The sequence below is a fragment of the Colossoma macropomum genome, unplaced genomic scaffold (assembly GCF_904425465.1).
Source record: "Colossoma macropomum unplaced genomic scaffold, Colossoma_macropomum, whole genome shotgun sequence".
NCBI classification, from domain to species: domain Eukaryota; kingdom Metazoa; phylum Chordata; class Actinopteri; order Characiformes; family Serrasalmidae; genus Colossoma; species Colossoma macropomum.
Genome location: NW_023494805.1, coordinates 42252765 through 42269693, shown reverse-complemented (window position 1 = coordinate 42269693; position 16929 = coordinate 42252765). Strand labels below are relative to the sequence as shown.

Below are 16929 nucleotides of genomic sequence, written 5' to 3'. Positions count from 1 at the left end.
TTCGCACTTCAATATCTCAACTACAAAATATTAGTAGATATTAATGAGTATAGATGTCTGGCTTTGATGATTCAGTTCAGTTACTAATGTAGAAAATGATTTAGTGCGTAATTAAATTTTATTAAAGCTTGTTTATGGTTTGCTTGACAGTTATTTAAACAAAAAGCACACTGGATACAAAAAAAATACACAAGCTTTTATTTTGGAATTTGTATGTTTGAAGTTGGCCAAACAATTAATACAATATTTTATTGAAAAAAATTATAGTTGGTTATAATTGATTAACATTTTAATTTAATGTTGCTGAAATGTTGTTCAGATCATACGTAATCAGATCATCATAACGCATTGGATGCATTTTATCACCCCTGACAGTGAGTGGGTTATAATATAACAGACACATATTACATGTTAATACTGGGTTAAATTCACTGTACAGTTATCACTGTCAGACTTTAATACTACACACTGCAGATTCATACTGGATAAAAATAAATTCACTTATTAATGTTGTACTAATGAAAACTATGCACATTGCAGATTCATGCTGGATTAAAATTGCACTACAGTATTTACTTTCAGAACATAAACACACACTGCTGATTCATACTGGATAAAAATAAATTTACTTATTAATGTACTGCAAAAACTAGATTCATTGTGCATTCATACTGGATTAAAATGAAACTTGATTGATCTGTCATTGTATAAACTACAAACACTACAGATTCATATGGAGTAAAAGTCAATTTGAAATTTTATTGTAAAATCTTAAAATTTACATTCTGCAGATTCATACTGGATAAAAATAAATCCAGTTATTGATGTTCTGCTAATAAAAACTACACACATTGCAGATTCATACTGGACTAAAATTACACTAGTTTTTACCGTCAGACCTTAAAATTTGCACACACTGCAGATTCATACTGGATAAAAATAAATTCAGGTATTGATCTTGTACTGTAAAAACTAGACACATTGTGGATTCATACTGGATTAAAATCAGTTATTACTGTCAGACTGTGAACTACACACTTCAGATTCATACGGAGTTAAAATCAATTTGTAATTTTTGTTAAAATCTTAAATCTACACACTTCAGATTCATACTGGATAAAATTAATTTCACAATTATTACTGTTGTGCTGTTAAAACAACACACTGCAGATTCATATTGGATTAAAATCACTCCACAGTTATTACTGTTGGACTGAAAAACCACACACAGATTCATAATTCATATTAAAACTTTGTTAATTACAGATATATCAGCTCTGATAAGACTAACTATGAGGACGGATATCCATATGTTTGAATAACCATGTGCTGCTTTAATTCAGTTCCCAAACCCCACTGGAGACGTCCAGCCGCAGGCTGTCAGGCCCGGAGGGAAGAGGACCGTGATGCAGCGGGCGAACAGCGTCGGGTCTCCGCAGATTCCACAGAAAGTGAGAGTGGTCAAACGCCTGACTGGGGTGAGTGCGCACTGGACATCCATTAGGACGGATTAAAAAAAATCACATATAACCCTTAAAATGTGGTCGATGTGCTCTATGAAGTCGACTTCCTCAGTTTTAGCTCTAACAAGTGAGCGTTCAAATGTAGTATCACATCACATCACATCACAAGGCCTTCAGGACACCTATACTGGAAACGTCATGTAAACAAACCACAAACCAAACCAGAAAACAGCTGCTTTAATGACGGAGCTGTGCAGCTGTGGCTGCTAATGAATCAAAGCCGTTGTAAAATCCACGATATACCACTCCTATGACCGCCTCACTGCAATTGAACTCTGTATCACTGCGCCACGGCGCGAAAAACCCTTCTGCTGTTAATGGAATAATCTTTGATTCTCATGCTGCTCACATGGAGCACCGAGTCTACTGATGAAGCAAGAACCCGTTTTTTGTTTAAACTGAGGGGCTAAAAACTTATGTTCTTACCTAGAACTAGGCTGGTCAGCCAGCTAACAGGCTAAAACAGCCAGTAGGCTAAACAACATCATTGATATCACAGACTTGAATTAAAGTATTTACGATATGATTCACTGTAAAACGGCAGAATAAAAGTCTAAAAATGACGCTCGAATGTTTTACACACTTCAAATGTCCGTGTTTCAGTCAGAAGTCGCTTCAAACCCAAACTGAATCCCAAACGGCTCCGTACTCCCTAAATAGTGTTCTAGCTATGGAAGTTTAGAAATTCTAGCCTCTACAGCCAAACAGTGCATCATTTATGGAGTGTGGATGTGTCTGAGTCCCAAATGAGGACTTCTCAGTTGTATTTTGCTCTGTTGGGCTGCAGGATCCAGTGTTTAAACTCCTATGTAGTGCACTATGTAGGGCGGAGGGAGCCGTTTGAGATTCAGCCCCAGCGTGAGAAGAGGGCGCCGCTGGACTGGTGCTAAATAAGACTCACAGTGTTAACTTAGTGACTGGGAAGTAAACATACACACACAGCTGAAACATAAACGTAATCAAAAGTTAGTTAGTCAGACAGCTGCAGTTACTGATGAAATAAAGGTCATACAAAACTGTTTGATAAACTAAGGTGTGAATACCATGAGAGCACCCCCTGCTGTTTATCAGAGCGTTACCGCTCCGCAGTTTCAGTCTCCATTTCCCAAACGCTTTAGCCGAGCGCGCTAACGTTACTCCTCCTAATAAACAGACACACGTTCAGCTCCGTCTCCTCATTATTCACCACCATCACTGTAATATTTCATCATCAACATTAACACACGAAGGTGATCAGAGGGGCGGTGGAGATCGAGTCTGCAGCGTCTGAGATCTTTAAAACGCAGAGTTAGAAAAGAAAATCATCTCACAGTGAAAGCAGCGTTTTACAGTAGAAATAAATGGAGCTCATTATGCTGGTAGTGAACTATGCTGCAGACACAGCTGCCTAAAAACCATAGAAACGGACCTTAAACAGAAGTGAGGACCCTGTTGGGGTTCATCCTAAAGTTAGGACAGGATTTAGGAGGTTCAGTCCAGTTAGGATGTTTGTGTGATGCTGTTTTCTTATCTGGAGTTCATGATGAGATTATGAAGTCAGGAACTGCAATTCTGGAATAGCTACTGAAGTCGTCATGGAGGCCAAACAGATCAGATTTCAGACTTAAGACGTGTCTGTAGTTTCCTGGTTCCTATCACCCCCGCTGTGAAAAGGTTCTAGAGTGAGAGTTCCAGACCAAACCACTCTGAAAGACTCCATGTTAACCATTATCAATGCAGAAATATTAAATTTTTTTGACTTCTCTCTTAAAGTTCACACGTTGTTCTAGCAGAGCATCACAGTCTCTGTGGGAAAAGGCAGAGCGTTTTCAAATTACTCTTAAAAGTCACCGAAGTGCCAGAGCTTCGGGAAGTTAAGAGTGACACTTAAAGCCGACGTCTCTTTCTGACCGAATTGATCCGTAAACCGTCTCCGTTATGATGCTTCTGCTGCGACGACAGGCCGCGCTTTGCCTTTCAGGCGCCGAAATGGCACTCGCTTCTTTACGCCATTAAAGTGAGCCGTTTGGCATTTGCGGTTAACGTTGAGTGACGAGAGCCGCGAGCGCCGTAAAGGGTTTGTGTCTTCTTTAAGTCAGGCTATTCCATCAGGACCCTCGGCGCCCTGGAGGAGTTTATCTCTGCCGCTGGAATTGACCGCTTCACGGACGTGACGGGCGCTCGCGTCCGGCCTTAATAGATTTCTTAACCATGAAAAGGAGATGATTCGGGGGCTTTTTAAGAGATGTTTTCCTGTCTCGAAAGCAGCCAATCCATCCTCTCCGCCCTCAAAGGCGGATTAGAATCTCTGGTTGCGATGAAGATAACTGTGTCAGGTGCGCTAATAGAAACCTGCGCTGAGATACGTGAGGTGCCTCGCGCTGGGGAGACAGGGAGAGAGGCAGATCCTCTAGATGGTACCCGGAGACATTCTACTGCTGTCATGCTCAACAGCTTGACAATGTTATCTTTTCTTCCCCTTCTTTCGCTCTCTCTCCCCCTCTCTTTCTTTTACCGCTCTCTCTCTCTATCCAGCCGCCTGTCACTAAGGTGCGTTAGAATAGCCGTCAATCTCGGGACAAGCGCAATTAATCTTCTTCGTCTGCGTGGGTATCAGTGTAATAATACCTGGCGAGAGCGGCGGAGATGGCAGTTTGGACGGATTTAGATTTTCTTCTTCTTTTTATTTATTTTCCTCCTCTTCTCTAAGCTCAGCTCTACCGATAAGAGCAAATTAAATTTTCATCAGGCTGCACAATAGCAGGAGGATGGGGGAGGGGAGGCTGCCAACCCCCTCAACCCCCATACGCCCCGGAATAATGCAGCTTAGCAGCCAACACGGGTAATAAGATGCTCCGGATTTTCTATTCAGCTGCATTAATCTATCACCCCGTCAGCTCCAAGCAGAAAGATGCACCTGCTACTGCTGTATTACGGGCTGATGGAGGGGAGTCGATAACGGTGATTTTGGAGAAGGTTTAAGTCATAATTAATAAAAGACTTCAGTAATTCAGGCAGAGCTCGTTCCAGGGCATCGCCTCATTAGGTTAGATTAATATATTTTTGTGAGGTTGTTTTATATTATTTCCACCAAATTTATCTTGAGATTTACCAATTCTGTCTGTATCGCTGTGACAGAAGTGAATGTCGGCTTTGCAGTCTCTAAAAAAAGCTGCTGTACAGCTGTGAAATAGCAGATGTTTTAGCACTAAAAGGTATAATTAAATTGTAATATAAATTATTTTGTTTTACAAAAAATATGTGAAATATGTTAAACAAGCTGTTTTGTATTAGTGTTTTATCTATTTGTGCTAATACCAGTACATCCATTATAAGTACACCCACCTTGTGCTTCCACTCACTGGCCACTTTATTAGAAACACCCATCTTGTGCTTCCGATAACTGACCACTTTATTAGAAACACCCATCTTGTGCTTCCGATAACTGACCACTTTATCAGAAACACCCACCTTGTGCTTCCGCTAACTGGCCACTTTATTAAAAACACGCACCTAACTGGCCACTTTATCAGAAACACCCACCTTGTGCTTCCACTAACTGGCCACTTTATTAGAAACACACACCTAACTGGCCACTTTATTAGAAACACCCACCTTGTGTTTCCGCTAACTGGACACTTTATCAGAAACACCCACCTTGTGCTTCCACTAACTGGCCACTTTATTAGAAAGACCCACCTAGCTGGCCACTTTATTAGAAACACCCACCTTGTGTTTCCGCTAACTGGCCACTTTATCAGAAACAGCCACTTTGTGCTTCCACTCACTGGCCACTTTATTAGAAACACACACCTTGTGCTTCCGATAACTGACCACTTTATTAGAAACGCCCACCTAACTGGCCACTTTATCAGAAACACCCACCTTGTGCTTCCACTCACTGGCCACTTTATCAGAAACACCCATCTTGTGCCTCCACTCACTGGACACTTTATTAGAAACGCCTATCTAATAGCTCCACTGTGTAGGTGTACAGTTACAGACTGTAGTCCGTCTGTTGCTCTACAGTACATCAGCCCTCCACCCTGTTAATCACTGGTCAGTCTGTAAACACAGGACTGCTGTTATCGAGTATATCGTGTATCTGTCTCTCAGACTGAAGGCTCTTCTGTACTGAAAGGATTGGTGTTGGACCCAACATGCTCCTAATTTAATCAGGCCTCAGGCGGATATTTTTCACAAGGCACATCTCCCAAGTTCTGAGTCCAGTCTCGAGTCGTTAAAGGGCAAGACCGAGTCGAGTTATGAGTCGGTCAGCATGTGTTTCTTGCCTGAGTCAAACGATCTGGATGCTGTGTGTTTTGCAGGGAGATTCTGTTCCGACCCCTGTAGCCCCTCCAGCACCCCTTCCACATCAACACCAGCAGCAGCAGCCTCAGCAGCAGCAGCAGCAGCTGGGCCGACCCACCCCTCAGCAGAGGGTCAGCGCCGTGAGGAAGGTCACCGTGGCAACAGGAGGAGCACAGCAGCCACAGGAACCTGGAGGAGTGGCTGCAAACCAGACTAACCGGGTACTTCATCACACACAAATGCACAGCGGTACATATTCATCAAGTAAGAACGTTAGCCGCGTTTACATACAACCTAATAATCCATTAATAATCTGACTAATAGCTCAGTCGGAATAGAATACATCCATGTAAACACCTCAGTCAGAATAGTCTAGTCTGATTGAAGTCCTTCACAATACAGTTTCTATCCGACTGATCGAGGTGGGTAATCCTGTAAATAATCTGTTAAATAGAGGAATAATATCCGTGTAAACGCCTGTATCTGATTACATTCCCTATCGGAAAGTTTAAGTCCGTTCTGATCATGTTCGTCACGTCATAGTGAAAGTTTATACCGTTCAACATGGCGGAGCAGAAACTGGTCTGCAGAGGAGACGAAGTTTATGCTCTGATCTTTAAAAGACGGCGGTGGGACGGACGTCCAGCTTATGTGTCTCAGAACACGACGTCTTCCTCTCGGCCTTCTTTAATAAGGACATGTGAAGGACGTTTTCCTGAGTCTGACATCATTTTAAAGTCATTAAGAACACAAGCACTGCTCACTGCTGCTCATCTCACTCTGACTGGGCTCAAGTGATGTAGGTTGTCATGGTAACGTCTACACTAAGTGGTTCTCTACGCATGCGTGTAATTTTGGATCTGATTACTTGTAGTGAGCATGTAAACTGATTGTTGAGCGAGAATAAACACCTCAGTCTTAAACTATAATCAGAATGTATTCCATCAGATTGGCAAAAGTCTTTGCCTGTAAAGACAGACACTGATCTGAGTCTCAACAGTTCTTTTAATTGTGTTCAGTGTTGGATAAAATGCAGGAGAGGACCGTTGCTCTTTCGTCAGTGCTGGATGCTAAATCTTATTCTGTTTCCTCCACAAAACTCCATAAACCTGCTGGTATGGAACTGGGAAGCAGTGACGCTCTTATAGGCTGTTTTTACAGCAAGTTTGTTTGCGGAAGTCTGTTTAAACTTAACCAATCAGGTCGCTGATGCAGTGCCCTCTGCGATCCATGAGCCAAACTAAAGGGCTTTGCTTTACTATGAGTTTATCATTCGTATGTATTATCAGCAGCTCGTGCTGAATGAATGAATGTTGGCACAGATCTGGCCCAGCGCTCAGCGTCCTGCAGGGTTTTCAGCTCTTGCTGAATCTGAGGTTCAGGTGTCTTTAGCTGTTTTAAAGGGCAGAAGGTGAGTTTGTGCTGATGTCTTTATCCTCTCGGTGCTCCGTGCCGTCCTCAGGTCGTCGTTCCGGGTCGCGGTCGAGGTCGTGGGGCTCAGGTGGGTCGAGGAGGCGGAGGACGGATGATGATGCAGCAGAACAGGCCGAACCCCCGAGTGCCGGACCCTCAGCCCAGCACAGTGTCCATCGATGGCCTGTCCTCCACCACCACCGAGAAGCAGATCAAAAACCTGCTGAACTCCATCGGCCCCATACAGGTACAGCCAGGACAACAACCACAGGGCTGCACAGCACGGGCAGATATGTGGATGGAAGAATGGATGGGTGGTTGGATGGATGGATGAAAAATGATAGATGGGTAGACAAATAGATGGATGGAATGGGTAGAAGAATGGATGGATGTGTAGAAGAATGGGTGGATGGATGAATGGGTGAAAAATGATGGATGGGTTGAAGAATGGATGAATCCGTAAATGGGTAGATGCATAGATACATGGATAGATGAAAGCATGGATAGATTAAAAGAAGGATGGATGGGTAGCAGACAGTTGGATATGTAGGCAGATGAACAGACAGATCGATAGAGAGAAGGATGGATGCCTAGATAAGTAGATGGATAAAAAGATGCATAGATTGTTGGGTGGATGTATAGCCGAATGAATTGGAAGAAATAGAAAGATAGACAGAGACAGAGATTGGCAGACGGATAGATAGAACAATGGAGGATTGCATAAGTAAAAGGATAGACAGGTAGATGATGGACAGATCACTAGGGAGATGGATGTAGGTAAATCAGTTGTAGGTGGACGTTGTATGGATGGATAGACGATAGGACGATGGATGGACATACAGAGATTGATAGATGGAGAGTTGGATAGGTAGATGGATGGATCGATAAAGAGAAGAATAAACAGATAAATACATGGATAAGTAGAGAGAGATAGTTGGATGCATAGATTGGTAAATCGCTGATTGGATTGATAGACAGGTAGATGATAGTGAGATTGATGAATAAATAGGTAAATCAATAGAAGATGGATGTTAAATGGATAGATAGGAAGATGGATAGATGATCGGGAGATGGATAGATCGATAGAAGGATAAATATATAGGTAAATGGATGGATACATAGAGAAGGTCAATGGATGCATGGATTATTAGGTGGATGATTGGATGGATAGACATTCAGATGGATAAGTAGACAAATGGATAAGTAGAGTAGATGAATAGGTAGATGGGCAGATGGATAGATCAAAAGATGGATGGACTGATAGATGATGGAGAAATGAATGGATTAATAGAGAAGCAACAACAGAACATCTAAATCACACGTATTTAAAGGAGCTGCAACATTTACAGAATTTAACAAGCCAGTGAGATTTTTAAATCATTTCGTTTTGATGTGATTATATTTCTGTATTGTTCAGTTGTGATATGAATTCTGATATTAAAACATGTTTAACACTCATTTTACCCCAGTTAAGAGACAGATTGAGATAATTTACTCATTCTAAGAACATCATATTCTTTAGAATTAAAAGGAGTGAAAACACTCATCTCTGCAGAGCTCTGACCTGGTCTGACCTCAGCATGCTGATCTGTACCCTTGTGATGCTTCTCTTGATGTTATCTTTAGAATTCAATGAAATGATGCCATCTAGCTGTAGAACAGTGCACTGCAAGCTCACTCTGACTGCTGAACGTGCTTTACTCTGAGGTTCAGATCCAGTTAGAGTGACTGAACAGGGTGTTTTCATCCAGTGAGTCTGTACCGCTCTGGAATTCAGATATAGATATCACTGGGAAACCATAAAGTTTAGTGTGTTCATATTTTTATGACTCATTAGGACAGATTTTCAAAAATGTCTTCACAATTAAACTGTTCAGATGTAAACAGAGCAGTTCAGAGTGGTTTGGTGTGAAACGCTCCGTTCTAGAGAAACTTACCGAGTCAGAACTGTTCACAGTGGTGGTGATAGGAACCAGACGTCCACCTCTAAAAGCTCCCTCACAGAAAGTTCCTACATGAAATGGTTATGAATTCACTTCCTGATGACTGAGACACTGTTTTGATAGTTTTGAGGTTTTGGCCTAAAGCCTTTCTTTTTTTTTAATTAATTCATGGTGGAGGGATACATGCAAGGCATCGTGAGGCAAAATAGTCCCCAAAGAAAATGTATGATTTCATATTTTTCACTTTTTTCCTCTGAATGACTTTTACATCTTAACCACTTAATTATTCAGATATTTAGAAAGAAACAGTGGTCTTCCATTTTACTGCCCTGTTTTATTGCTCTGTCATCGCCGATGTGTGATTGTATCACTGAGCCGTGTGTCTGAGTCTGCTTGTTTCTCTGTTCAGATGTTTAAGATGCTGCCGGAGCAGAGGAAGGCGATTGCCAAGTTTGTGAACCCCCAGCATGCTCTGAGCTTTCAGCACAGCTTCCACAGGTGAGACACTTTCTGCCTCCTCAGTAAAGCAGCAGGCCAGTTTCCATCTGTTTTCCCTTTTTTAATCACTGTGCATCGAAAGCAGAAATAAAAAACACCCTTTTTTTCAGCACAGTTTCTGTACTGCGAGTGCCATTCAGTAGAAACTCATTTGGGAAGTACTGGAAGCCTGGAGTTATTATTGTCATTTTGCTGTACATTACATAATTCCACAATGATTTAATAATTTATAACTTAACCAAGCTTCGTTTTTCTATTTGTATTGGTGTCAAAAAATTCAAATCATTAATTAATCTCCTCTTAGTTGATCATGATTATCTTACTGTACCGGACGGTATGTTTATTGAAAGAAATAAGCTTGAAACAAGCAATATTTTCTGTCTTTTTGTATGTATGTATGTGTGTGTGTGTGTGTGTGTGTGTGTATGTATATACACACACACACACACACACACACACTTGTATATATATTTATATATATCTATATATATATATTTTTATATATATATATATATAAATATACTCATGTGAGGGTGTGTGTATTTATTAATATATCGCTGTTGTCAGAAGAAAACCTCCATTTTTGTCATTTTTCTGTTTGTGACATATGAAAATGCCTGTTGCTCTTTACATTGTGTTTACATTTCATGAAGATTGGACCAAAAGAAACGGCCCAAAATGATTTGGAAAAAATTCTGGTTCCATTGACTTACATTAAAAGTAAAGTAGGTTTTTTTCCTTCTACTCTAAAGTTACCATTTTGGAGAAACAAGGTTTTCTTCTGTCAGCAGCGCTGTATATTTAACTTGGTAAAAGAAAAAGAGTCTAAAAATAAGTAAAATAATCTTATATAAAGCTTCCAACAATCTCAAATGAGATGTAATATATATATATATATATATATATATATATATATATATATATATATATATATATAATTAATATCCAATAAATTAATGATGCATTGACTAGATTTAAGATGATTTCACTTCAACACACCGTTTTTTCCAATGTACAAGATGCTTTTGTTATTGTCAACAGTAACTCACATCTGAGGGTTAATTTAAAGGCAGAGCAAAGTTGTGGACCATCGTAGGAAGTTGTGGAGTTCAGAAGGTCCTGTCAGTGTGTCTAACGTGGAACCACATGTTCTTCTGATCATATAGGCACATGATAGATCTGTCTCACATTGACGTGACCATTATCGAGGGCTGAGGAACCTCCTCAAGAAAAACCCAGAAAGCAAAGAGACGGAAGGGCGTTGGTGAGCAGCCGGCTGCTGGAGGGAAGCCGGAGCTTTGCTGCAAAATCCTCACAACACTCAAAACAAGCGTCGAGCAGTGGAGCCGAAACGGGAAAAGCCGAAAGAGATCCGACCAGCCGGTTCTGTCGAGCCTGGGACGAGACTTTGAGCACCACAGACTCCTTCTGTTTTGTGAATAGCAGTTATGCATTATAGCATTTAACCCCCTAAACTGAGTGAAAGACGAAAGTCCTCGTCTTTTTTTGAAGGGACGCATCCTGACTTTGATAAAGGAGTAAGTGAGACTAGAGAAAGGCGGACAGTTTTTTAAGTGAATGACGCTCGATAATGGTTGCTCCCGTCCTGAGGTTGACAGCTGGTGAACAGCTCCTGGAGTCACGGGTTTGTAATTAGACTGAAGCATGCAGGGTGGTGCAGTTCTGCCACCAGCAGAGGGCAGTATAGGAATGTAAATAATACCCTCGATGGAGAACAGTGGAGGTGACTAAATCACCATGAGCCATGTGGGTTGAGTTTAGGAAGCACTGAGTGTATTCAGGCCTTATCATGCATGCTTTCTCTCCCTTTTCGCTGAGGTTCATGTTCAGCATCCTTTCGTCTGTCGGGTTGGATCAATATTTGGAGCCATTTGGCTCATATTTGTCAGTTTAAAACGTTTGAGGAATCTTCTCACAGTGTTTTGAGCTTGGTTTCAGTTTTCTGCTTAGTTGAGAGGAACCTTGTCAGGTCGCTTCAACAGCGTAATCCAACGTACGGTCAACTTTTATAAAAACAGATTTTAATTTTGGACGCTCCAGTGGCGAATAGCATTTGTTTTATGGTAATCATCAGGATTTTGGGTCAGTTACTCAGACAGAGGTTGAGCCTAGTGCCTGGAACTAGGCTTTAAACCCAGTCTTGGTGTTGAGTTTGACTCTTCAGGTCCCCATACTTCCTTAGTTGATGCTTTTTCTGTTTAATTTGATCATTAACGTTACAGATTGGTTGAAAACCTGGCTTGATTTGGCATGTTTGCAGCCCACTGGGGGGCGCTAGTCTGCTTAATATGTGATTTGTTCAGTTCTGGACTGTGATGTGAACTTGTTTGTCGGAAAAGCACCTACAGCCTATGAAATGTGTGGTCTTGAACAGTGGTCAGGCTTCAGACGCTTCATTTTTTTGTTCTCTGTTAGACTTTTTGTTTTAAAGCTGCTCTGTATGTTGATACATTAATACATTTTACATCTCTGTGTTGGGTCGTCCACCAGTTTTCGCCTCTGTAGCGCTACGGATTCAATAAGTATTCAATACTTTTATGGATTGGGCCACAGCTGGGAGGAAGGGAGGAGGAAGCCTCTGGAAAAGCTTGGAAATAACAGCGAAGGTGATTCATTTTTGGTTCCCGTCTGCTGCCGATTTGCACCGTTTTGGTGAAAATTTAAGACGAATGAGCTTTTCAGTGAGGTCAGTCCCAAGGATGATCAGTCCTGGCACCTATTTTGCTGTGATTTGTGTCCAAAAGGGCCGCTTTGATCCTAAATGCATTCGTTATTCCTCTTTTCCCCCCGTTCAGCGCTCGCTCTCTCTCTCACGCCTCCCCAAGTTCCATTACGGGTATGAATCCACACCTCATCTCGCTTCAATCCTCTGCATGTCCGCTTCTTCATTTACTCTCCAAACGACCACCACCGTCTCTCTGTCTGCTGTCCTTCACATTCCTGCACACTGTGCGTTTCCTCTTCGTCCAAACGTAGCTGAAGAGCTGGGAGCAACTATTATCAGCGATCATGATCATGTATATATAGTTCAGCCCATCGTTATTTTATTTTCTCCTTTCCCGAACGTTCAGTGGAACCAGAGTTTCAGAAATTGCTACTCCCACAGCAGATGTACTTCTTTTCTTTTTTTGTTTTGTTTTTTATTATTATTTTATTACTGTTGGGGTTTATTTTGTACAAAAAAAAAAACACATCCGACTGTTTTACACGTTGTTGACGAAGGGCAGCCGGCTCTCTGCGGCTAGCCCGTCGCCTGAAGACGTTTTAAAGATTGAAAAATAAAAGATGGTCATGTGTATACCATGTAAGAACGGGATACATGAAGCCAGTCTAACTTTTCCTGGAACGTTACTCGTCTCGTTTGTTGTGTTTGTGTGGAAAGGTGCCTTTTTTTAGTGTTTACTCCGTTCAGAGCCTCTTCCAGACTGTTTTTTCTGAAATGTGAAAAAGCTAAATTTTGCTTTTGAACGGCTTTTCAGATTTCAGGATATTTCTTAGTAATTAACGGGTTTAAGTCTAAACCAATGCCAGTCGGCTGAACTGAAGTTTACAGATAAAAAGTAGACATTTTGACTCAAGTTTAGGTTTTAGGATTTTGTACTGAGATACTCAGAGATTCAGCTGGTAATCTATAGATAAAAATATAGACTTAATATTTAATGTCTTGTCCACAGGTGTTCCGTAGTTTCTAACACAATGTTGGTAAGATGGCAGATTAGTATTTAGTATTTTATGTATTGCATGCCTGACTATCTTTGTACTGTTTTTTATTATTTTTTAAGACTTTTTTACTTTGGGTTTATTTATTTTTTGTTTGTTTTTCTTTCATAAGTGGATTACACATCAGTTTTTTCCTTGACTCTCTCATATTGCACTTTAAATCTCCGTGAATTTGGGGGTTGTTTTAATGCATTTTTAAAGCGTAAACCTTAAGGGTTTGGAAACGTATCAGCTGTGCTGACCTGTCACATGATAGACCCTCGCTAGAGCTTAAGATTTAAGACTTGTGCCTTAAACGTTAAAAACAGGCTCATATTGAACCTTCCAGTAACTTCATTAGAAGTTTGTGAATTAATTTATAAGTTGTTTATAATTATTAATGCTGGGATTTTTAACAGTACACTGCAGAAATGATGTCTTGGCAAATGAAAACCAGTCGGTACGTCTGATATTCCTCATTGTGAGGCTGCTGTGAGAATATTGTGATTGTTCATTTGTTCTTTCTTGTTTGTGATTTTTATCTAAGAGAAACTGGATTCTGTTGGTAGATCATGTCGCTCGTTTTAAGAAATCATGCCAGTATCTGCCAGTAGAAGTACAATTTCACCAGATAAAAGGACTTAAAACAAGTAAACAGAGTGTAGAAATGAGTTCTAACAGCCTCGTAATGAGAAATGTCAGTCATACTGACTACATTTAAGATCTTCACTTTGCTCAGATGCCATTTTCTCAATTATCGCCCAACCTGAGGCGAATAGAGCCGTCGCGAGTGCGCGAGAGAAGGCCTTTCTTCTCTCTCACCGACTGCTCAACTCCATTAGTTCCCTTTGAACCTTTTATTGGATGTTAAAATCACTTCACAGCCTTGATTGTGTTTCAGGAACACAGTGGAGCCGCTCACAGCCAGAGTTACGGCTTCTATAACTCCGCTGATAAGGCGGCTGCAGCACCGTCGACCGGCCAGAACTCCTGTTGTGCCATTTTAACCTCATTTTTTTTCTCTGTTTCAGATCCAGAGACTCCTGAAGGAGGGTTATTCAGAATTGTTGAACATCTTACTTGTTTATTGTTTATTATCAGACTGTCTGGCCGGAGCTAAATCCCGCCAGGGGCCGCTTTTAGAGCCGCTGCTGAAGATTTTAACGCATCGTCTGCTGCAGACAGTGAGATGTTTCTCCTTTTATGAAAAACCCTCCTTCAGTTTCGGCTCAACTAACGTCACGTCTGTCCACAGTTGGGCCGCGTCCAGCCGGCCGCCGCTTCCTCTAACACGTCTGCGTTTTTCAACAGGTTCTCGTCCAGTTTGAGGGGTCGGACTGTCAACTTCAGCAAACCTCTACTTCTCTCTCTCTCTCTCTATGTCTCTCTCTGTCTCTCTCTCTCTCTCTACCAGCTGCTGGATGACCGCTGCTCTGCTGCCCCTTTTTTTTGTTGACTTGAACATTGAACCTCTTTTATATTGAGCAGGGAGGACGTTGCGTCTGGATTTCCTTTGTTTGTTTACCCAAACCCGCGGACCGTTTTGCATCACTGAGACCGCACCCGAACCGGGGGTCCAAAGTTCAGAAACTCGCGCTAAAGCCCAGAGCGATTTGTACAGTCTTGTCTGTTGTACACGCGACCTCTGCTTTGTCGGTTTGGACTGAAAACAAAAAGGAAACGCAGCTTTTCCTTGGAATCTTTATTATAATAATTCTGATTATCATTGTTATATTATTGTACAAGAGAAATGTGTTGTGGAGTCCAAATTCAGTGGTTTTTGTACAGACTCTGTTAAACTGAACTGTCACGGACGTTTAAATTGACGATGTTTGTTCACGTCCGTTTATGGAATCAAAAGTGGAATTCAGTGATATTTCTACAAAACCAATAAAACTAAACTCTAAATCTGTTTTTGTGTTTGTGCTTTTTGGCAGTCAGATCTGCAGAACATTTGAGATGAAGGTTCACAGCAGATATGAATAAGATAAGATTGTGTAATTGTGTCTTTAGTTTGGGCCAAAAAAAAGGAAATTGCTGCGGTTGGAACAAAACCTCATCTCCATTTTTGTAGATTTTCAGAATGAATGGACCAAAAGAAACGACCCAAAATAGCTCGTAAAAATTCTGGTTCCATTGACTTCCATTAAAAGTAAAATGTTTTTTCCTTCTGTAAAGTTATCATTAAGGAGATACGAGGTTTTGTTCCAACAACAGAGAAATTTTACAGTTTGTTTCTTTCCCCAAATATAGTCGATGAACCAAGACAAGTTTGTTTGACCTGCACTTTTTCAGTTTTCCGTCAAAGTTGTAAAGCTAATCTCCAACATTCAGCATCATGCTAACTGCAGGTCTAAATCATCGAGTGCTTCAAACCAGCACTTGTCAAAAATTAAACAGTTAAGACACAAACAGAGTCGTTCAGAGTGGTTTGGTGTGAAACGCTCCGTTCTAGATAAACTTACCGAGTCAGAACTGTTCACAGTGGTGGTGATAGGAACCAGACGTCCACCTCTAAAAGCTCCCTCACAGAAAGTTCCTACATGAAATGGTTATGAATTCACTGCCTGATGACTGAGACACTGTTTTATGATAGTTTAGAGAACTTAATCTCCATTCATGGTGGAGGGATACATGCAGGGCGCTGTGAGGCAAAATAGTCCCCAAAGAAAACTTATTATTTCAGATTTTCCACTATTTTCCATCATCAACATTCCATATAAACTCAGAAGACTCGTGTAGGTTCACTGGTGGTTCTGGACAGTAAATAAAGTGTCTATATTTGTGTTGTCGTCATGGCGACCCCTGGTTCCTATCACCACCACTGTAAAGACATCTGAGAAGTCAGTGTAATTCCTCTCTAATAGACTTGTGGTTTCTGATTCTGTGATATGCTACTATAATAATACAGTAACTGGATAAACCTGTGTGATGTACTCTTTTTACTTCTTTTGATAAATGCTCATTTATATCCACACTGTTTACACAAATCTAGGTGGTGTTTGCAGTCGTTCACAAAAGTTTGGGCGCCCCTGGTCAAAAAACTTTGTTGATTTAACATGTTGGGGAAAAAACGTGTCATAACTTTTGCACAGGCTACATTTTGTGTTGAATGTTAAATCCAGTAAATACACAGTGCAGAAACGTGTCTCTGTACAGCATATGAACTTATTTACACCTAGAAAATCAATAGAACAGGGAATTTGGCCAATTTAGCCAAACTTTTTCACCCAACTGTAAGTTTTCTGGCTGGTTGTGAGGACGGACAGGTGGGTAGGTTATGCGCCTCTTGGATAAATGTTTATTTGAGATGACTAACTCTTTTTTTTTGGCATTATGCAACCTTTTCAGTTTTTCACTCGCACCTCACAGGTCGCATTTTTTCCTCCTCTTCTTCTTCTCTGTTTGCGAATGTCAGAGAGCGTTTGCTGAAACGTTCCTCTCTTTTTTCTCCTCCAGCCACGAGGCCCCCTCTGCGGGGATTAGGGCGGTTTTATTTACCTGCTGGGGAGGAATGCTTTCGCCTGGCCGCTTTTGTATCG

General features: G+C 41.1%; 1 protein-coding gene across 3 annotated transcripts in view; it reads left to right on the top strand.

The window, feature by feature from the left end:
• The window catches only part of rbm33a (RNA binding motif protein 33a), a 54585-nt gene extending 41095 nt beyond the window's left edge, over nt 1-13490 (top strand). For 2 of the 3 annotated variants that reach the window (XM_036596097.1, XM_036596094.1), the window contains exons 16-20: nt 1344-1478; nt 5831-6034; nt 7276-7473; nt 9579-9667; nt 10709-10797. In XM_036596097.1, the coding sequence (XP_036451990.1) occupies nt 1344-1478; nt 5831-6034; nt 7276-7473; nt 9579-9667; nt 10709-10763 (681 nt within the window). In that variant the 3' untranslated portion in view covers nt 10764-10797. Of the gene's footprint in view, nt 1-1343; nt 1479-5830; nt 6035-7275; nt 7474-9578; nt 9668-10708; nt 10798-10833 lie in introns of those variants that run through there. The other variant, XM_036596096.1, reaches the window with a different exon arrangement.
• Nucleotides 13491-16929: the final 3439 nt, after the last annotated feature.